Source organism: Pantherophis guttatus, chromosome 11 (assembly GCF_059756535.1).
Source record: "Pantherophis guttatus breed Tessera chromosome 11, ASM5975653v1, whole genome shotgun sequence".
NCBI classification, from domain to species: domain Eukaryota; kingdom Metazoa; phylum Chordata; class Lepidosauria; order Squamata; family Colubridae; genus Pantherophis; species Pantherophis guttatus.
Window position 1 is genome coordinate 7,779,070 of NC_142073.1, and position 19,860 is coordinate 7,798,929.

Sequence of the window (19,860 nt, forward strand, 5' to 3'; positions counted from 1 at the left end):
CATATTAGTTGGGCGAAAGTCTTGCTCACTCTGAAGCCTCGAAACAGAGGTATGAGGTTATAGCGGTTGGGATGAAGCCTCTGCAGTTGTCCATTCCACACCCGAAGAGATCTTGCTGCGTGTTGAAACCTCCTTGGCAAAACAACCTCACCAACGTATACTGGAAGGTTGGTAGAAACCTGATGCTGGAAGACAAGTTCAGGAGGCACATTTGCTTTGATCTAATGACACTTTCTTGGGTAGCCCGGAGAAGAGAGACATGCCATCTGTGCTGCCATAGTTTGCTTCTAATGGATGGAAGATTAATGTCACAAATTTCTGTTTGGCGATCTCAGCACACACTTCCTTGGGTGGATTTACCGGTACTGGGTTTACATTTTTGACTTTAGGAAAGTAACCACTTGCATACATAGGTGGCCTAAATATTTCTTTTCAGGGCTATATTTGGGGATATCTTTCTTTTTTTTAAATATAATTTTATTTATACGTTTTTCTTTAACATATATAAGTGCTTAATAAATAGTGTATTGTCTGAGAATTTACACATACATAATGATACCGTAGTAGTAATAATATTCTTTACTTGTATATAATGGTATTCTTCCAACTTCTAATTTCTACTGTTATTATCTTAGCCATTGATAAAAGAAATCCCAGGTTAAAAAATATTCTGTATCTTCTTTGTCCTTTATCTTTAATGTTAAGCTATCTGTTCCCTCTTTTGGGTTATTTGTTGCTCAAGTACAACCCGCAAATGCATATACTGTACAATTACGGAACCCGCCACAGGCCGCCTCCAGGATGTCATATTTTGCTCCACAATGAAAGGATACACAACTGGGGGAGTAAGATTTTAACATAAGCAGTACCGAACAACTGTCTGGAAAGATCAGGCTTAATCCTTCCTAAGCTGGGAGAAAGAAGAGCTTTTAGACTCCTGACCTCTCGATTCCGTTCGCTTTGTACCAGGTTATTTTTAATTGATGATAAGAATAGTTGGTCTCCGGAGGCGTCGGCTGTGTGTTGTTGCCCCCACTCCCCAGTTTTTTTTTTTCCTTGTGGGTTTCATCGCTTTGTGTTCTCCATCTTTCAACAGGGGGCGTTTCGGTCAAGTCCACAAATGTACAGAAAAGTCCACGGGACTCTGTTTGGCCGCCAAGATCATCAAAGTGAAATTAGCAAAAGAAAGGGTAAGGAGGAGAGCTTTTTTTTAAAAAAAAAAAATAAGCAAACAAAAAGAAAGCAAGCAAAAGACCAGGATTAAAAGAGACCTCTTTATTTCAGTCAGGGTCAAGGTGGATTTGATTTAAATCGAGTCGATTTAAATGACGATTTAAGTATCATGATTTAAATCGCTAGTAAAAAAAAAGGCTTGATTTAAATCGACTCGGTTTAAATCCTAATTTTGAAAGGGCAACTGTCATCTCTGCTGCGAAATTGTGTGAACGCATCCACGCAGTGCATGTTATCTCAGCTTGCAGAGCTTGGATTCATTGAATGAGTTTACCAAAAATGTAAATATTGCAGAGTACCGTATTTTTCGGAGAATAAGACGCACCTTAGTTTTTGGGGAGGAAAATAAGAAAAAAGCTGACTGGCAGGTGGATAGGCCTCCCGGAATACCCCCAGTCAGCTGTTCCCAGAGGTGAATTTTAGCAATAGGTTCCTTGGTTGTGAGCTCTGTGCCTTCCTTTTTTTTTTTTTTTTGCTTTTTTTTCTGCCTCTTGAAACTTTTGAAACTCCGTTTCAGAAAAAAACTTTTTTTTCCTGCCTCTTAAAGCCTCCAAAACAGCTTCAGAAAAAAAGCCTCTGAAACTCTGTTTGGAGGCTTTTTTTCTGAAGCTTCGTTTCTGATGCTTTTTTCAGCCTCTGAAACCTCCCTTTGAGAAGCTGGGCGGGGCTACATTCAGAGTATAAGACACACCCATATTTTCACCCTTTTGGGGGGGGGGGAGTTTCTTATACTGTGAAAAATACGGTATATACAGCCTCAGGCTACCTAACTAAGCTCCATTTCATGCTGAATAAGCTAAATGATTAATGTATCTTAAATAGAGAACTATCTTTAGATAGATTTTTTTACTCCAAAAGCATTTTATTAAAATAAATTTGGTAAAAATTAAAAAAAAAATCTGATTTAAATCAAAACAATCCAATTGTTTAATTAAAAAAAAAAACATCGATTTTTATCCACCCTGGTCAGTGTTTTCTCTGCAAAGCAAGATCTTTCAGAACTAGACAGCTAGATATCAAAACCATCTTCACAGGTAAAGGTGTTGAATTAGGAGCACAGATTTCTACTTTCCTGCTTACCGGTATAGCTAATGATATATTTCATTACTCCCATTTCAGGAGGAAGTGAAGAATGAGATAAATATAATGAACCAGTTAAGTCATGTGAACCTAATTCAACTCTACGACGCTTTTGAGAGCAAGAACCACCTCACCTTAATCATGGAATAGTGAGTTTGCAAAACACCTTTGAAGTATTTTTGAGATCTTTCAGAGTCTGGGATTCCTGAGCCACTTATGGTGGAAGTAGCTGGGAAGATAGAACGTTTCCTAACCCGAGACAAGATTATAAGATTATATAAGTAGGATGATTTTGAAAAGGAATTTTAAAAAACGAGCAAACAGACCCATTCAACTCGGGTGAGATCAAAATACAGATCCTGGGATCTTCAAGAAAGAAAACAGTTGAGCTAAGCCACGCCCAGCCTCCTTCCTATCTCCTTCTTGCTCACACTGCAAATACTGTTTGAGTTTCCAAACACCCCTCAACTCACTCACACACTGACAAGATGCTAGCCTGATGGAATACTGATGGATGCTGCAGGCTGGGACATTCTACTCCTCCTCCCTCTCTGTTCCAACTGCCAGTTGCATTATATTAACACACTCTGATGCTACAGAGTTACACATTCTACATGTGTAACTCTACAAGTTTCAGGCTGCAAGTGTCAATTTATCAAGCCGGAGCACATAGTTTCGTAGCGAAGCATGGGCGTCCAGCTAGTAAAGAATATAGACTGGATTGGGCCGTCTTAAATGTGGTTGCTCTGACAGCTTTGTGATGGGCGTCCATTGTGTTTGGATGGATGTCCTCCTATCACAATTAAAAATCACAAGTTAGTGCCTAAGTATGACATGGAGGGAGGGGTTGCTACTTCCAAGGGTTTTTTGGGTGGTGGCGGCGGAGAGAGGGGACATAGGTAGTTGTCCACCTCCATAATTGTCCTTGTTCAACGCTGCCTTTTCTTGTTCCACCAGTGTTGATGGTGGCGAGTTATTTGACCGGATTATAGATGAAAACTACAATCTTACCGAGTTGGATGCTATCTTGTTTACCAAACAAATCTGTGAAGGAATCTACTACCTGCATCAACAGTACATCCTTCACCTTGATCTGAAAGTATGTTTGGAACCTACTACCAATATACATGAATTCTGGAAAAGGACTCTAAAAGATTAAGCTTTAAGCTTGTCCCCTGTCTTCTTTTGCAGCCTGAGAATATCCTCTGTGTGAGCCACAGTGGAAACCAGATTAAAATAATTGATTTTGGACTCGCAAGGAGGTAAGTCTCCCCTCCTCTTTATGCTTTGTTGATGTTTTCTTTATTCCTTCGGCATCTCCTCCCTTGTAGACTATAAATATTTTGTGAACCCATCTGGAAGTTCACTAAAATGCCACCCATTGCCATGGTGACCGAGCTTTCACTCAAAAGGCCTTCTTGCTAGAACGTGACGGCGATCACAATATCTTTGCGCCCCAATGCCTCTATCGCTATAAACTCATTATTCTGTCCCTGCTATAAACTCATTATCTATCTATCCTCGCCAACCGTCTGTCTCCCTTTCTCATCTTCGCTGAAGGTACAAGCCTTGTGAGAAGCTGAAAGTCAATTTTGGCACGCCCGAATTTTTGGCTCCCGAAGTCGTCAACTATGATTTTGTGTCATTTCCAACGGACATGTGGAGTGTAGGCATCATTGCGTACATGCTGTGAGTAAACCCTGCTTTTTTTTCCAAAGGAAGGAAAAGGGGACCATTCTCAACGACTGCTCAGTAGGGAAGACCAGGATAGAACATCTTAGAGGTAGTTGTTCTTTTGGTTTCCTTTTGTTCTGACCTAGGCTTCCCCAAAAAGCACGAAGCAGAATCCTGGTCCCGACAAAACCCCTTTTATTAAACAAACAGTGAATTCCTCTCAATCACCTTCAGCAAAGTCTTTCAAGGGAGAATTTACAGTCATAGACCTTATCTGGCTTGGAGAGCTGCCAGGCCGATATCTTCAAAACTTGGCCAGGAGTCTCAGAGAGTCACAACCAATTAGACGAACTAATTGTCTCCTGCAAACTCCACTCCCCTTTCTCTCCTCTTTTATTCCCTCGGGGAGGGGCCATTTATCATCCACCTGTGGCCTTACTCCCAAGTCTACCCTTGTTCTTTAGCTGTTCCCTTCGTCTGGCAACTCTGCACATGCACACACTGGGAACAGGCTCCAGCTATTCTTCTGCCCCACTGATGTCTGACTCCGAAGGCAGCTGATAACTGTCAGATGGCCCTGGCCCCATCTTTGCCTCCGATGCAAAGCCCTCATCAGAGCCTTCCCCAGACTCCAGGACTGGCCCATGTTCCTCCCCAACACTGTCCGAATCTGCTGCCAGCTCCAGTTTTGCGTAGAGTATTTCAAATCCACCAGATCACGATGGGCCAAGTTTGTAGAAGAGCAGGCAGAGCTGGGGAGGGGCTGCGTTAAGCAAGTCATCAGCCTAGAATCGTTACGTTCCCACAAACGGTGTAAGTCCAAGTCCTCCTAAATTCTGTCGACCCTTATCTGACGCCCATTCAGTATGGAACTTCCAATTCTACTAACTTTTTTGGGAATGTGATTCATAGCAGATCATGGTTCTTGTCCCAGTCAATGTGTATGTTTTTATTTAGGATGAGTACGGCTGTCCCTTGTCTCAACAGTGGCAGCCCTTAGGTGATCTTGTCTGGCCTTGAAAGCTGGCAAACTTCCCTATCTTTGACAAGAAAATATAGTCATCAAGTGATGAGCTCATCATGAAGACCTCTTCACCTTAAGTCATTTTCTTGCATTTTGGCCCTTTTCCCAAGCAGTTGGAGCTCTGGCTTCCATACTGTGGATTATGGGCAACAGCTCAAGCATCTCCAAGCAATGTCTCCTTTCTCTTTTAGGGTCAGTGGCTTGTCGCCTTTCCTTGGGGAGAATGACGCAGAGACCATGAATTACATAATCAACTGCAACTGGGATTTTGATGCAGAAGCATTTGAACAGGTGTCCGAGGAGGCCAAAGACTTCGTTTCCAGACTTCTAATAAAGGAAAAAAGGTGACAACTTGCTATGGTGTCTTATCCCAGCTCTCATTCCAGGCCTCTCAGTCTCTTCCCCTACACACTTATCCAGCCTTGTTATTGAATGGATTGAGTTGCCTCCACCCAATCCATCATGCTTATTCCATAAATCGTGGCTGAAGATGTACAGATCAGACTAACCTGTGCGTGTACAGGAAGTCCTCAGCTTAGGATCACAATTAAGCCCAACATTTCTGTTGCTAAGCAAGACAGTTGTTAAAAGAGCGTTTTGCCCCGTTTTACCACTGTTCTTGCCGCAGTTATTAAGTGTCTTCGCAATTGTTAAGTTAGTATCATGATTGTTAAGCGAACTTGGCTTCCCCGTTGACTTTGCTTGTCAGGAGGTTGCAAAAGGTGACCCTGGGACACTACAACAGTTATAAATACATGCAATGGTGGGATTCAAATTTTTTTACTACTGGTTCTGTGGGTGTGGCTTGGCTTGGTGGGCGGGGCAGGGGAAGGATACTGTAAAATCTCCATTCCCACCCCACTCCAGGGGAAGGATTCTGCAAAATCCCCATTTCTTCCCCACTCTAGGGGAAGGATACTGTAAAATCCCCATTTCCTCATGCTCAGCTGGGACTCGGGAGTCAGAGAATAGATGGAGGCGGGGCCAGTCAGAGGTAGTATTTACCAGTTCTCTGAATTACTCAAAATTTCCGCTACCGGTTCTCCAGAACTGGTCAGAACCTGCTGAAACCCACCTCTGTATACATGCCAGTTGCCAAGTGTATGAATGTCGATCATCACAAGACCACAGGGAGGCTGCGACCATCGGGTGAGAAACAGCCACGAGTCCACTTTTTATCAGTGCCGTTATTATGTTGGTCACTTAAATGAACCGTGGTTAAGTCGAGGACTGCCTGTAGGTCTATAATGGCATGCTCTGCATTGCAACCTGTCCCTTCACAAATTATTTTTTTCCCCCCTTTCTCTGGTCCTGACATTCCAGCGGCAGAATAAGCGCAGCCAACTGCTTGAAACACGAGTGGTTGACCAACCTGTCCGCCAAGGCGAAGAGATCGAAAGTTCGCTTGAAGTCTCAGATGCTTCTACAGAGATATATGGCCCAGAAGAAGTGGAAGGTAAATGCTACACCACTCCCCTTTTTTTCTCCATGTTGCTGTTGTGGACTGTCGGCCCCTCTAGCAGCCAAATCAGAGGAGGAGGAGGGGTGGGAGTTGGGGGTCAGCATCAAGGCAACCTGAGAGCTCCGAGGGGGAAGAGGGAATGGAGCTGGCAGAGAGAGAGAGAAACACCGAGGCGGAGCCTGGGCCTGTTCTGCCCCAGCTCTGGATTCCCAAGGATTGTGACACACACTAACGGTCCTTATCAAAGTTATAACGTACCAAGAATAAACAAAGTCCGGCAAAAGTTGGCAACCAGCCCAGAAAACAAGATACGATAAGACACTCTTCAAAAATGCTCTGTAATAATTACACGTTTCCAGCAAGAAACTTACTAACCGCGTGTGACTTAAATAGGCTAAGGGAGTGGCCAATTATCCTCAAACCTTACTCTCGAGGAGACCTCCTCCTCCTGAGTAGCCACTCCTGCCTTTTGGCAGCCCTGCGTGCTCGAGCATTGAGGAGAGGCTCCTCCACTTCGCTCTCTCCACTTGAAGGAGCCTCTGGAGGTTCTGAAGGCCCAGGCTGAGTCTCTGCCTCTGGCACCACATCCTCTTCAGCCTCCTCACTGTCCGACGTGAGCACCGGCTGCTAGCGCAACCCCACACCAGCCTCGTCGTCAGGATCAGCTACGATCTGCGCAGGCTGCTGGCAGGCCACAACAGGGTCATCTGTCAGCCCTCAAATGGAGAGTCAACAGCCCCAAGGTCTGGAGGTGGCTGATGAGAAGGAGGAGGAACAGCTAGGTCCAGTGCCTGAAGCACGGCTGTGCAGAAGGCAGAGGAGAGCAGTGGAAATCTATGAACTGGTCCTTGGGATGGAAGAGCCGGCGCTGCTAGCTCTGCCCCACCCTAGCTCTGGAGATTAAAGGCAGGGGCTGGAGATGAATAGATGTGGCGACAACTATTTATCTTCCGGCCAGCCGGACTTGTTAGTGTGAGGTGAAAGCGAAACTTTTTCCCGGGGCTGCTGGCACTCTTAATAGAGGAATCATTGCTTCAACTACAGAGGGTTTGTCATGTTTGGGGAGCTGGGTCAGAACAGTTGCCTGTTTACTACGGATGACAATATTTTTGCGGGTTCCAATCTGAGTCGGTCACCAGAACCTCAGAAGAACCAGGACCAGGACCACCAGTTGGTCCTGGTGACCGACTCAGATCCTGCAACATTATCCTGGGACATGTATGTTTGCCTTCATTTATGACAGTATTTCTGTATAGAAGTCAGATGTGAACATGACAATGATGCCTCTTTTTCTCTTAATTACAACAATACTTTGTATATCCAAACTATTTTATCTACCAGCAAGCTAAATTTTAAGCAACGAATAAGCTTGATCTAGCAGAAGATACATACTGAACATGATTGTCCCAAAGGTGCTTTTTTCAAGAGGCAACTGGACTTTCTGGTTTTTCTTCGAAGACGTTTCGCTTCTCATCCAAGAAGCTTCTTCAGCTCTGAAGAAGCTGAAGCTGAAGAAGCTTCTTGGATGAGAAGCGAAACGTCTTCAGAGAAAAACCAGGAAGTCCAATTGCCTCTTGAAAAAGCACATTTGAGACAACCATGACCTGGATGAATGCGAATCTCCACAGATACTGAACATGATGAGTAGACAACTGTTCTAAAGTCCCAGGTAGTATTATGTGAAAACAGAGCCATATGGGCAGGGATCTCAAAAATCTGTACGAACGTTGAGTGTTATGGTGAAGGTACACTCCAACTCTGGAGGAATCTTGCAAGAATCTCGCTTTTTCATCATGTTTCTTTCTTTTACAGAAGCACTTCCACGTGGTCACAGCTGCCAACAGATTGAGAAGATTCCCTAACCTGTCCGAGTCTCCAGCTGCTGAAGATAACTGAGATTGGGGGATTTTAGAGATCCGTCCATTTCCACCAGTTTCACGTTTTCTTCCCTCCTCTTCCTCAATTGTACATCCAGTCGTCTGCTTAGGTTGCTGCCCTCAAGCCTAAGACCTTGGGAGGTCTGACTGAAATGGGTTGTCTTACAACCTACCCTGTTTCCCCCAAAATAAGACATCCCCTGATAATAAGCCCAATTGGGCTTTTGAGCGCATGGCAATAAGGCCAAGCGCTTATTTCAGAGTTCAAAAAAATATAAGACAGGGTCTTATTTTCGGGAAAACACGTTATTGCTTGCAAGAGGAGGAAGAAAACTGCTTGAATCATACCTCTTACTTTCATTTCCGTAATTACACATTAGTGGTTAGGAATGACTTTTTTTCTGCTGGGGGAAACAGGTTGTCTTCTTTTTAAGAATGTTAGGGTTTCGAGAATGTCAAATCCAGGCTGGAAGGTTGAACTTCTTCAAGCAGAAAATGGTAGCTTCTGCAGGGGTTGTGATAGTTATTTTCTGAATTCGGTATTTTTGCTTTGAAAGTAGAACTTTCGGTAGTGATCAGTAGCATTAAGAACACTTGCCAAGACATTGTATTGGGATTAGAGTCCCCCTTTTGAGGGAGGTGGGCAGTACAGAAATGTGAAAAGTAAATAAAATTAGTTACCTTTTATACACTCACTTATGGCTTCTCTTTTGCTTAACTTTCCTAAACTTTTTTTAAAATGACAAGTTGTATAATTATTTGCCACTGTTTTGGACACTATCAGGAAGTCAGTTTAGGGTTTTGTGGATAATGGGAGATGAAAATAAAAACAACAATGATTAGTTGTCTCCAATAGAACAGAGGTTATTTGCTGACAATGTAAGTGGGTGGGAAGATTAAGAACAGAATTGAAAACTGTTTAAAAATCCTCAGTCACAGAAATATTCCTTGGGGCTGAATTTCCGAATTGATTCAAACATTCAATCAGATCCTTGCAACCTGATTTGGAAATGCTCGGATCTGCCTGGACAATCTGATGGTGCACTGGGATACTGGCAGAATCCTTGTCTTGACTTCAGTTTGTCTTGCTGACATGCCCATTTTTTCTTTCACCATCTAAATCCGTGTTTCTCAACCGTGGCCATTTTAAGATGTGGACTTCAACTCCCAGAATTCCCCAGCCAGTCATACTTACCGTATTATTCGGAGTATAAGATGCACCTTTCCCCCCCCCCAAAAAAGAGGGTGAAAATCTGGGTGTGTCTTATACTCCGAATGTAGCCCCGCTCAGCTTCTCAAAGGGAGGTTTCAGAGGCTGAAAAAAGCATCAGAAACGAAGCTTCAGAAAAAAAGCCTCCAAACAGAGCTTCAGAAAAAAAAAAGCCTCAGAAACAGAGCTTCAGAAGCTTTTTTTCGAAGCTTTTTTTCTGAAGCTCTGTTTCGGAGGCTTTCAGAGGCAGAAAAAGTAGTTTTTTTCTGAAACGGAGTTTCAGAGGTTTCAGAGACAGGGAAAAAAAAAAAAAAAAGCAAGGCACAGAGCTCACAACCAAGGAACCTGTTGCTAAAATTCACCTCTGGGAACAGCTGATTGGGGGTATTCCAGGAGGCCGATCCACCTGCCAATCAGCTTTTTTCTTATTTTCCTCCCCAAAAACTAAGGTGCGTCTTATACTCTGAAAAATATGGTAAATGGTTAACTAATTGCCTGCTTTGCTCATTTATGATTAGGGTATTATTACAGAGGCGACAAAGCTGTAGTTTGGAAGCTGGTATCTGGATTTATAGAATGAAACCCATAAAACAGAAGACTGTAGCACAAATTAAAAGTTTATTGATGCTGCCAGAGAGGAATTAACACAAGTCATGGTTAAAAAAATTAAATAATCAAAGGGACCAATCTTAAAAAGAGTTAATAGGACATTAAGTATTCTGTATGGTTGATTAGGTGATTCCAATTACACAAGGGAAGATAAAAGCAGGCATCTTGGATTAACATATATTCTTAATCTATGCCTCTTATAGAAGAGTAAAATTTCATTTTGCTGTGCATTAAGTGTGTGCTATAATGGACATGGCAGTATCTTGCTGCCCAAATTCAGAGCCAAATCATGAAATTATCTGAATTACAGTTGTGTCAACCCAAAACACGGCTCACATTTTGCTGAAGTATCAGTGAACTGCACACATTTAAAGGCAGGTCTATCTAGGCCTCATGGCAGCCTATTCAAGGAATTCAAGTTTTTCGAAGTTTTTTTTTCTCCCAAAAGACCAGTTCTCCAGCCTGACAATAGTCAACAGACCAGCCTGACGTTTGCACTCACTAGAGGAACAATTCCACTCACACACAGTTTCTTTGTGATTTTGCAGCATTTTCTAAGATTCGTCGTTTCCATTCTTCATAATCGTCTTTAGGCTCAATTTCAGTTTTGGGACGCTTGCGAGAAACTTTTGCTTCCAGAACTAATGAGAAAAAAATAATATATATATATATTATTGGTATATATATGGGTGTGTGTATGTGTGTAGGTACAAACACACAGTTCTAAGAATCATTTTCTTAAGACATCAGAATGAGTGGAGCCCTCTTGCTTGTTAAGAATTTGTTTGCGGCACTTCTAGATGGTATTTGAATATGCTTTTTGGAACAGATTCAGATGAACGATTTGGGCATTAAGCCAGCTTGGTAGTTATGAGACTTCTGCAATTCTGGAGTTTGGTTTATAGAATTTCAAACCAGGATGAATTCCGTGTTCCGGCTATAAAAGCTGAGAATTATTTGAGGGCAATAGGGTAAGGATAAAAAGGGGACGTGGTGGCTCAGTGGCTAAGACGCTTAACTTGTCGATCGAAAGGTCGGCAGTTCAGCGGTTCGAATCCCTAGTGCCGCGTAACGGGGTGAGCTCCCGTTACTTGTCCCAGCTTCTGGCAACCTAGCAGTTCGAAAGCACGTAAAAGAAAATGCAAGTAGAAAAATAGGGACCACCTTGGTGGGAAGGGAACAGTGTTCCGTGCGCCTTTGGCGTTGAGTCATGCTGGCCACATGACCACGGAGATGCCTTCGGACAGTGCTGGCTCTTCGGCTTTGAAATGGAGATGCGCACTGCCCCCTAGAGTTGGGAATGACTAGCACATATGTGCGAGGGGAAACTTTACCTTTAGGGTAAGGATGTTTCCTAGCTGAGGAACCTGCCCATAAAAAGGTCCATCTTATAAGCATGATTGTCCTTACCTTCTTCCTTTGCAAGATCTTCAAGGAAGGATTTTTGAGGTTCTTCAAGAGTCACCGACAATGAATCACCTTCTCCTTGAAAAGAAGAAGAAACTATTGTCAAGTCAGGGAAACTTTTGAATGCACAACAATGGCTACATTCAGTTCAATAAGCCACCAGAGATAAATTGAACTAAGGAACTGGTTGTACTTTGTAGGAAACAGGACACCCAAGTCCAGAACATGGTTAACTTAAAGATAGTGACCACACCTAATACCTGCCACACAATATTTTCCCCACAGCGATCTTATGAGGTGGGTTGGGATGAGAAAGAATCCCTGGCCCAAAATCACCCATCCAGGTATTTTCTCTCCTTTCTGTCTGCAACTGAAACTAGCCGTAAATAGTTGATTCAAACTCTAGAGGAACAACTTTGAGTTGTTCCTTATTGTTGAGTTTTTCCTTACGGAAGTGTGACCAAATTCAATTGTACCATATTTTTCGGACTATAAGATGCACCTAAATTTAGTTTAGGAAAACAACAAAAAAAAGTTTTTGGCCTCCCTTTTCTCGGCCCTTTTACAGTCTTTTTTCGCCCTGTTTCCGAGGCTTTTTGGGGCCCTTTTTAAAATGCTTTTTGGAGCTGGCTTTGAGGCCTTTTGGGAGCCATTTTTGAGGCTTTTTTGGCCTACTTTTTCTGAAAAACGGCCCAAGAAGCCTCAAAAACAGGCCGAAAAAAGCCTTGAAAAGAGGCCAAAAAAAAAAAAAAAGCCTCGAAATGGCCCGAAAAAAGGCCCAAAAACAGGGCGTGCGGAGGCCAAAAAAAAAAAAAAAAAAATCACTGGTGGGTGGGTGGCAATATTCGGTCTATAAGACGCACAGACATTTTTGCCCCCTTTTGGGAGACAAAAAAGTGTGTCCTATAGTCCAAAAAATACGGTAGTTTACTAGCAAACCTTATTTGAACATGCAGGAACTCAGCTGTTTGTTTAAACAAATAGCTGAATTCTCTCATGTTCAAATAAGGTTTGCTAGTAAGCTACCATTGAATTTGGCCACACTTCAATAAGCCATGGCTTACAAATCGCAGTAGCTAAGTTTGGCCCCCATGAAATGCTCAAAGCAAACAAGCCATTTCCTAGCTTAGCTTGATATTTGAAGCTTGATACAGGTAATCCTTGAGGTGCAATACTTGTTTAGTGATTGTTTGAAGTTGCAACAGAACTGAAAAAAGTGGCTTTTCACTTATGACCATTGCAGCATCCCCGTGGTCACATGATCAAAATTATGACTCATATTTATGACGATTGCAGTGTCCCGGGGTCATGTGATTCCTTTTTGCGACCTTCTGACGAGCAACGTTAATGGGGAAGCCAGATTCACTTAGCTGCATAACTAATTTAACAACTGCAGCAATTCACTGAACAACGGTGGAAGGAAAGGTCATAAAACGAGGACAAAGCTCACTTCACAATCGTCTCACTTAGCCACAGAATTTTGGGCTCAATTTTGGTCACAGGGCGAGGACCAGCCGTATTCAGGCCCTTCAGGTTCTATAGTTTGCTAACAAAAGGCTTAGAAAAAAAGTGGAGGTGATTTTTTTTTTTGTTTTACAAGCTGCAAGAAGTGAAAACAAGACAAAAAAAAAAAGCATAAAGAAAATCATACGGTTGATTTGTTGGTTAATCTTCTCTAACTGGGTGTGGAGCCGGTCAAATATGGTTTTCTTCACCCCTGATACAGTCACCATTTTGGTTTTATCCACTTTAAGTTTCAAGTGTCTGCAATGAGAAAGATTGGATCCGTGAAATGATTTAAACTTCCACCGTAAACAGTTGCTGCTGGTATGAAATCTCTCCATTAGAAGCTCCCAGTTCAAATTTACATCCCATCAGCTTCTTATCACTAACAAGCGACAAGTGTGTGAAATCAAGCTGGCATTTAAAAAAAAAAAAATCAGTTAGCCAGATATGCTTCTAGTGAAAAGCATCTCTTTTATACATTTTTAAAAGATTTTTTTCTTTTAAAACCTTTGGGTTCTTTCTCATCGTTCTATGAATGTTCTACTTTTTTTCCAAGAGTCTGCTTTTTCGACAAACAAGAGCAGAGCGTGAATCGACAATCCTTGCTAGACAAAAAGTATTTTAAAACCAAACCACATGTTCAAACTATAGCTGAGCCCCTCCACTGTCTCCCTAAATATTCCCGGGATGTGATATTTGGGGGAAGGGCTCCTCCCTGTGGAAAGACTGGTTAGAAGCTGGCATCAGACAATGGCCCTTAGAAAGGATCTTAGGAGTGCTACAGCAACACTACAATTCCCATCATTCACGATAATCTTTGGCTGGACAAGAGAACCGAAGTTCCTATCATTTGGACTGTTTAAAACCCACCGTCTTCAAGACATTTTCAGTGGAACTTTTGAACATTACAGAGTACCACTAAATCAATTCCACGGTTCTCGTGTATTTTGCTTCTAAATTAATTACGTGGATTAATAAAAAAATATAGGCTAGTTATCTTTCATCAACAGCATCGCCATTGAAATCTGAAACCATGCGAAGTATGTCCTTAACTGGTATAGGTCAAGTGCTGGGGAAATCAGGAGGTTCAGGCAGTTCAAATGAAAATAAATTATTGCAAGCTTAAGCTCTCAAAAGGAATCTGGCTAACTAACAGTCAAGGGAAATAAGTGGGGGATAAGAAAGGCATTCAAAGGTGGTGGACTTAGATCTCTTGCAGGCACACAGGGACTCGTGACTTATGACATGTTTGATCCCTCCCTCGGGTTTCAGCCTGGTTATCTCCTACAGTATATTTTTAGAAGAAAATTGATTCTGGGGTGACAAGAGTCTATCAGGTTCCATAATTGGTCCTTAATCTTCATCACAATCTGTTCATTCCATCCAGGGGTGAAATTCAGTCGGTTCCTACCGGATCACGCAATACGGTAGGGTTGACTGCGCGAAGCCCCGCCCACCCACCCATGCGGACGTCATGACATCCCTTTTTTGTGACGATTTTCAGCCTCTGAGTATGTGCAGAAGGCTTTGTGGATGCGCAGTTGATGGCGCGTGGACATTTGCGAACTGGTAGGGAAGGTAAGTGAATTTCACCCCTGATTCCATCTCTGTGAAACACACCATAAATCAGAGTCTGGGATATAATCAACGTACTTTCTTCCAACTGCAAATGTCAACTCTCCCCACCCTACAGTCAACCCAAGGGAAACTCTTTGGTAACATTTCCTCCAATCTTACCTGCAAGCAGTAAACAATGCCACAGTGGTGAACAAGGGTTGCGACAAATCGAGAGCCACCTGTTGAATTTCTGGCAGGCTGGATTCGTACCTGAAAGGGCAAACCTGTTTACTGAAGCCCCAACAATTTTAATTCAATCCGAGATTCGGTTCATCTTTAGCTATGAAACCTTGCTATGTGTAAACCTTTACGCAGTTAAAATATTCAGGAAAATCCTTTTACTGACTCTGTTGCTAATTCTTTCCTAATTTTAGATATGGCAGATGGAACAAACTATCCAAACAGCTTCATATTTTTAATTATATTACAGTTTAGATTATTGGCCGAGGATGAGCCGAGGTGGCGCAGTGGTTAAGAGTGCAGTACTGCAGGTTACTTCTGCTGACTGCCGGCTGCCTGCAATTTGGCAGTTCAAATCTCACCAGGCTCAAGGTTGACTCAGCCTTCCATCCTTCTGAGGTTGGTAAAATGAGGACCCAGATTGTTGGGGGCAAGAGGCTGACTCTGTAAACAGCTTAGAGAGGGCTGTAAAGTGGTATATATGTCTAAGTGCTATTGCTATTGTTAACTCCAGAGACCATTCAATTTGTACACGTTTAGACTGGGGGTCTCCAATCTTGGCAACTTTAAGACTTGTGGACTTCAACTCCCAGAATTCCCCAGCCTTAATTCTGTGCAAGTGTTAAGGTTGCCAAGACCCCCCGGTCTAGATATAATCTTACAATACTTGACCGTGATGGCTGAATCCCCCTGCCCCCAAATATATCACAGAAGCATCTGAGACAGCTACATCTTTTCGGCCATCAGTGATTATTTTCCAAGAGCTGTTCCTGATCTTGTTTGCACCGAGGATGATGAAGGTTTTAGTAAAACGTCTTCAAAGTTGCTAAGGTTGGAAAACCCTGGCCTGAGAGTTCTGGAGAAGCAGCACCATACAAATTCCATTAACTTTTTTTTTATTAACTGGAAGCAGAAATGGTCTTTCGAAACTTCCTACCTCTGCAGGATTTTTGATGCCAGATTTGCAGCTTCCAAGCAGGAGAACTGAACTGCCACCTCTCTGATGCCAACATTGGATTGCAGAGCAAGCAGACTTTCAAAGGATCTCAGGTAGCGCTGATAAGTGGCCCTGTTCACGCCGGAGAGTTTCACAAAATAATTCTTTAAAGAAAAAAAACAACAACAACGAAGCCATGAAGTCTTTTCCAAACCTATAGAACTAGTCATTCATGAGCCACCATTTAACAAAAGGTTATTTTATATTTCTTATGGGCATCAAACCATTTTTTGTCCTTATTCGTACTCCTGTCTCCTATCTTTATATTCATGAACAGGACTGTGGACAGTCTGATTTTTATTAAATTATGTTTACAAGGCTGGTTGCCTCCCAAAGGTTGTGATAAATATTGGAATTGACAAAAACGACAGCCCTGTCTAGTAAACTCTTAGGTCGGGGGAGTTCCTGCAACTTTTGTCAGATAGTGAATGGGATACAGTATTAAAACAAACCCACATATATAGTTTCCTTTGCATACAAGGCTATAGCATTGCCTTTTTTTCTTAACCCCCCCAAAACTAAATTATTTAATACCAACGTGAGATTCCCAGCACTAGAAAACCCAAGAACAGCATGTTTTGTTGTTGTTAGTTGCAAAGTTGTGTCCGACCCATCGCGACCCCATGGACAACGTTCCTCCAGGCCTTCCTGTCCTCTACCATCCTCTGGAGTCCATTTAAGCTCACGCCGACTGCTTCAGTGACTCCATCCAGTCACCTCGTTCTCTGCTGTCCCCTTCTTCTTTTGCCCTCCATCGTTCCCAGCATTAGGCTCTTCTCCAGCGAGTCCTTCCTTCTCATTAGGTGGCCAAAGTATTTGAGTTTCATCTTCAGGATCTGGCCTTCTAAAGAGCAGTCAGGGTTGATCTCCTCTAGGACTGACCGGTTGGATCGCCTTGCAGTCCAAGAGACTCGCAGGAGTCTTCTCCAGCACCATAGTTCAAAGGCCTCAATTATTTGGCCTTCTCAGCCTTCCTTATGTTCCAACTTTCACAGCCATACATTGCAACTGGGAAAACCATAGCCTCGACTATACGCACTTTTGTTGGCAGGGTGATGTCTCTGCTTTTTAGAATGCTGTCTAGCTTTGCCAGGGCTTTCCTCCCCAGGAGCAAGCATCTTTTAATTTCTTGGTTGCAGTCCTCATCTGCGGTGATCTTGGAGCCCAGGAAAATAAAATCTGTCACTACCTCCATTTCTTCCCCATCTATTTGCCAGGAATTGAGAGGGCCGGGTGCCATGATCTTAGTGTTTTCTTAAATGTTGAGTTTCAAGCCAGAACAGCATGTTATTCCTATTCCTATTTACTAGCAGTTAAAACATCTACGGAAATGCTACTAATTCTCAAGAATTCGGCATAAAATACAGGTTGGTAGCCCTTGATTTACCACCATTCGTTTAGTGTTCATTCAAAGTTACCACTGCACTGAAAAAAGTGATTTTTTTCACACAAACCATTGACAGGATCTCCATGGTCACAAGATCAAAATCGGAACACTTGGCAACTGGCATGTACTTATGACGGTTGCAGTGTCCCGGGGTCACGTGATCCCCTTTTGTGTCGTTCCAGCAACCAAAAAAGTCAACGGGGAAGCCAGATTCACCAACCCGCCCAGTTACTAACAGCATCTGCAGCAATTCACTTAACAACTGCGGCAAGGAAAGCTCGTAAAACGAGACAAAGCTCGCTTTAACAACTGTCTCGCTTAAAACGGAAAAATTTTGGGCTCCACTCAGCTCGTAAATCAAGGATTACGTGTAGCAATGCAAAGGAAAACTTTTGAGAAGGAAATGGCAAGAGAATAGATAGATATTTTACTTTGTCCACTGGATTTCTTGTGAAGGTGGCAGCCAAGTCCAGGCAGATCACGGCACTGCTTGTGGGGCTCATCTGGGCTAGCAGGGGGGCACACTTAACTTGAGAAAGTCGGAGGTATTCCTCTGCTTTTCTGCAGAACCACAAAAAAGGCTATTCATCAGCATGAAAGGCAACAGAAGAGACGGCATTAATTTCCTAGCTCTTACGTTCACAGCTATATAATTGCAACACCTAATATTTAGCAATTAGATAATCCTCCCTAAATAGAAGCCTGTGTAGAGATTCTCAGTCATCCAGGTTATGGTTGTCCCAGAGGTACTTTTTCTGGAAGCAACTGGACTTTTTTTTTCTTTTGAAGATGTTTCGCTTCTCATCCAAGAAGCTTCTTCAGCTCTAACTGGATGGTGGGGAATGGAAGGATTTATATTCCTTGCAGACAGCTGGTCATTTGCATCCATTTAGAGGGTCGTTGAAGCACTTGGTGGTTTATCTGAGTCCTCAGGGTCACCTGAATTGTGCTCCTGGTTCTTTCCCCCCCCCAAAAAATTGCAAAAATAAAGAAGTTTTTTAAAAATTGCAGACTACAGAAGCCAGAAGCACTACTCAGGTGACCCTGAGGACACAGATAAACCTCCAAATGGCCTCAACGACCCTCGAAAAGGAAGCAAAAGGAAGATTCCTGCAATAACACCAGCAGAACTGTAAAAAATTGCACTACTTGGAACATCGTACATCTTAAGAAGGTACTTGGTTGATATCCAGGACGCTGGCAGCAACCCGTATCAACCATTAGCACCAGTCAATGGTATTTGTGATGCATTTTTGAATGTTCAGTTGACTGAGTTTCATGTTTAATGAATAAAATAATAATAATAATAATAATAATAATAATAATAATAATAATAATAATAATAATAATAGCTTTCCAATATTGAGCATAGGCTATTCTTGCTGCAGTGAGTATATGTATGATTAGATATCTTTTTTTTTTGTCCTTTGGAAAGGAAAGGACACACCACCAGAGGAATATTATTCAGAAGGTTCTAGAATGTGCAGAAGTGAACAAATTAACATCAGAATTAAATGAGAAAGAAGACTCAGAATATTATACGGTGTGGGATGATTGGTACAAGTGGATTGATAATAGAATAAAGAATAGAGAAAAGTTAATATAAATCTTAGGATGCATATGTAAATTACGTTATATTACGATGAAAAGTAAAAGAAGAATCAATCTAACCTGTGTAGAAAAATAACACTGTCTGACTGATTGTACTGTATTGTATTATAATAAATTTCAATAAAAAATTAAATAATAATAATAATAATAATAATAATAATAATAATAATAATAATAATAATAATAATAATAATATGCGCTTATCCATTTTAACAAACCTCCCCTTAGTATCATTAGTCCTTTTCTCATACCTACACGTTTCTAACTTCTGTTTCTATTAGCTAGCCATTGACTACAATAAATCCCATGTCAAAAAGGATTCAGTTTCTTCCTTTTTCGGTTAATTTATCATTCACCCAGCCCAGCGAAAGGGTAAAACCTCCATAGCCAGAGGCAGTCTATCTCTCATCCTAAACCCTTTCAAAAATATCGTGCTGGGACCGGCGGCGAAGTAGGAGCAGATAAGACCTCCCCCCAACCCCCCACCCCCCCACCCCGATATACAAAGCCCTCCAGGGGCGATGGACTACAGTGCCCATAATCCCCGGCTAGCAAAAAAAAAGAAAAAATTGGGGCTACTCCTGGGGTGGGGGGAAAGATTACGGCCCAGCTACATCCAATTGCAACCCCAGCCTCCCACATCCCCGTTCACCTGATAACTCCGGGCGTGGAGACCCCCAACTTGGCCGCCCAGCGCTGCAGAACCTCCCGCTCCATCCTCCCCCAAGGCCGCTTTCTTTTTCCCGCGCTCGCGGAAGCCCATTCAAGAAAAAAAAAAAAAAAAGCCCTCCCTTGGCCACGCCCCTTTCGAACGCCGTTCTTTTTTTTTTTTTTTTTCCCCTCCCGCCCCCGGACGTTCTCACCCCGCCCACTTTCCTTTTCTATGACGCGGGGGAAAAAAAAAAAAAAAAGGAAGGGCGGGGCGGGGCGGGGTGTGGGAAAGGAGGAGAAATCGAAGTCCGAGGTAAAAAAAAAAAAAAAAAAAA

The 19,860-nt window shown here is 42.5% G+C and overlaps 2 protein-coding genes across 4 annotated transcripts in view; one reads left to right on the plus strand and one right to left on the minus strand.

Annotated features, from left to right (window-relative positions):
• The window catches only part of MYLK3 (myosin light chain kinase 3), a 31,128-nt gene extending 22,083 nt beyond the window's left edge, over positions 1–9,045 (plus strand). For both annotated transcript variants that reach the window (XM_034426445.3, XM_034426444.3), the window contains exons 6-13: positions 1,097–1,190; positions 2,353–2,462; positions 3,271–3,412; positions 3,505–3,575; positions 3,874–4,002; positions 5,203–5,355; positions 6,335–6,467; positions 8,286–9,045. In XM_034426445.3, the coding sequence (XP_034282336.2) occupies positions 1,097–1,190; positions 2,353–2,462; positions 3,271–3,412; positions 3,505–3,575; positions 3,874–4,002; positions 5,203–5,355; positions 6,335–6,467; positions 8,286–8,369 (916 nt within the window). In that variant the 3' untranslated portion in view covers positions 8,370–9,045. The remainder of the gene's footprint in view (positions 1–1,096; positions 1,191–2,352; positions 2,463–3,270; positions 3,413–3,504; positions 3,576–3,873; positions 4,003–5,202; positions 5,356–6,334; positions 6,468–8,285) is intronic.
• A 1,114-nt stretch (positions 9,046–10,159) lies between these two features.
• ORC6 (origin recognition complex subunit 6) lies at positions 10,160–19,829 on the minus strand. 2 transcript variants are annotated; one of them, XM_034426443.3, is made up of 7 exons: positions 19,527–19,829; positions 17,695–17,824; positions 15,817–15,980; positions 14,820–14,909; positions 13,228–13,340; positions 11,580–11,654; positions 10,160–10,810 (listed from the first exon to the last, which is right to left on the minus strand). In XM_034426443.3, the coding sequence occupies exons 1-7, from the start codon at positions 19,589–19,591 to the stop codon at positions 10,689–10,691; spliced, it is 759 nt and encodes a 252-aa protein (XP_034282334.2). In that variant the 5' UTR covers positions 19,592–19,829; the 3' UTR covers positions 10,160–10,688. The 2 variants fall into 2 exon arrangements, with proteins under 2 accessions (XP_034282334.2, XP_087733424.1); XM_087877298.1 differs by lacking the exon at positions 17,695–17,824 and having other exon boundaries at positions 19,527–19,668.
• Positions 19,830–19,860: the final 31 nt, after the last annotated feature.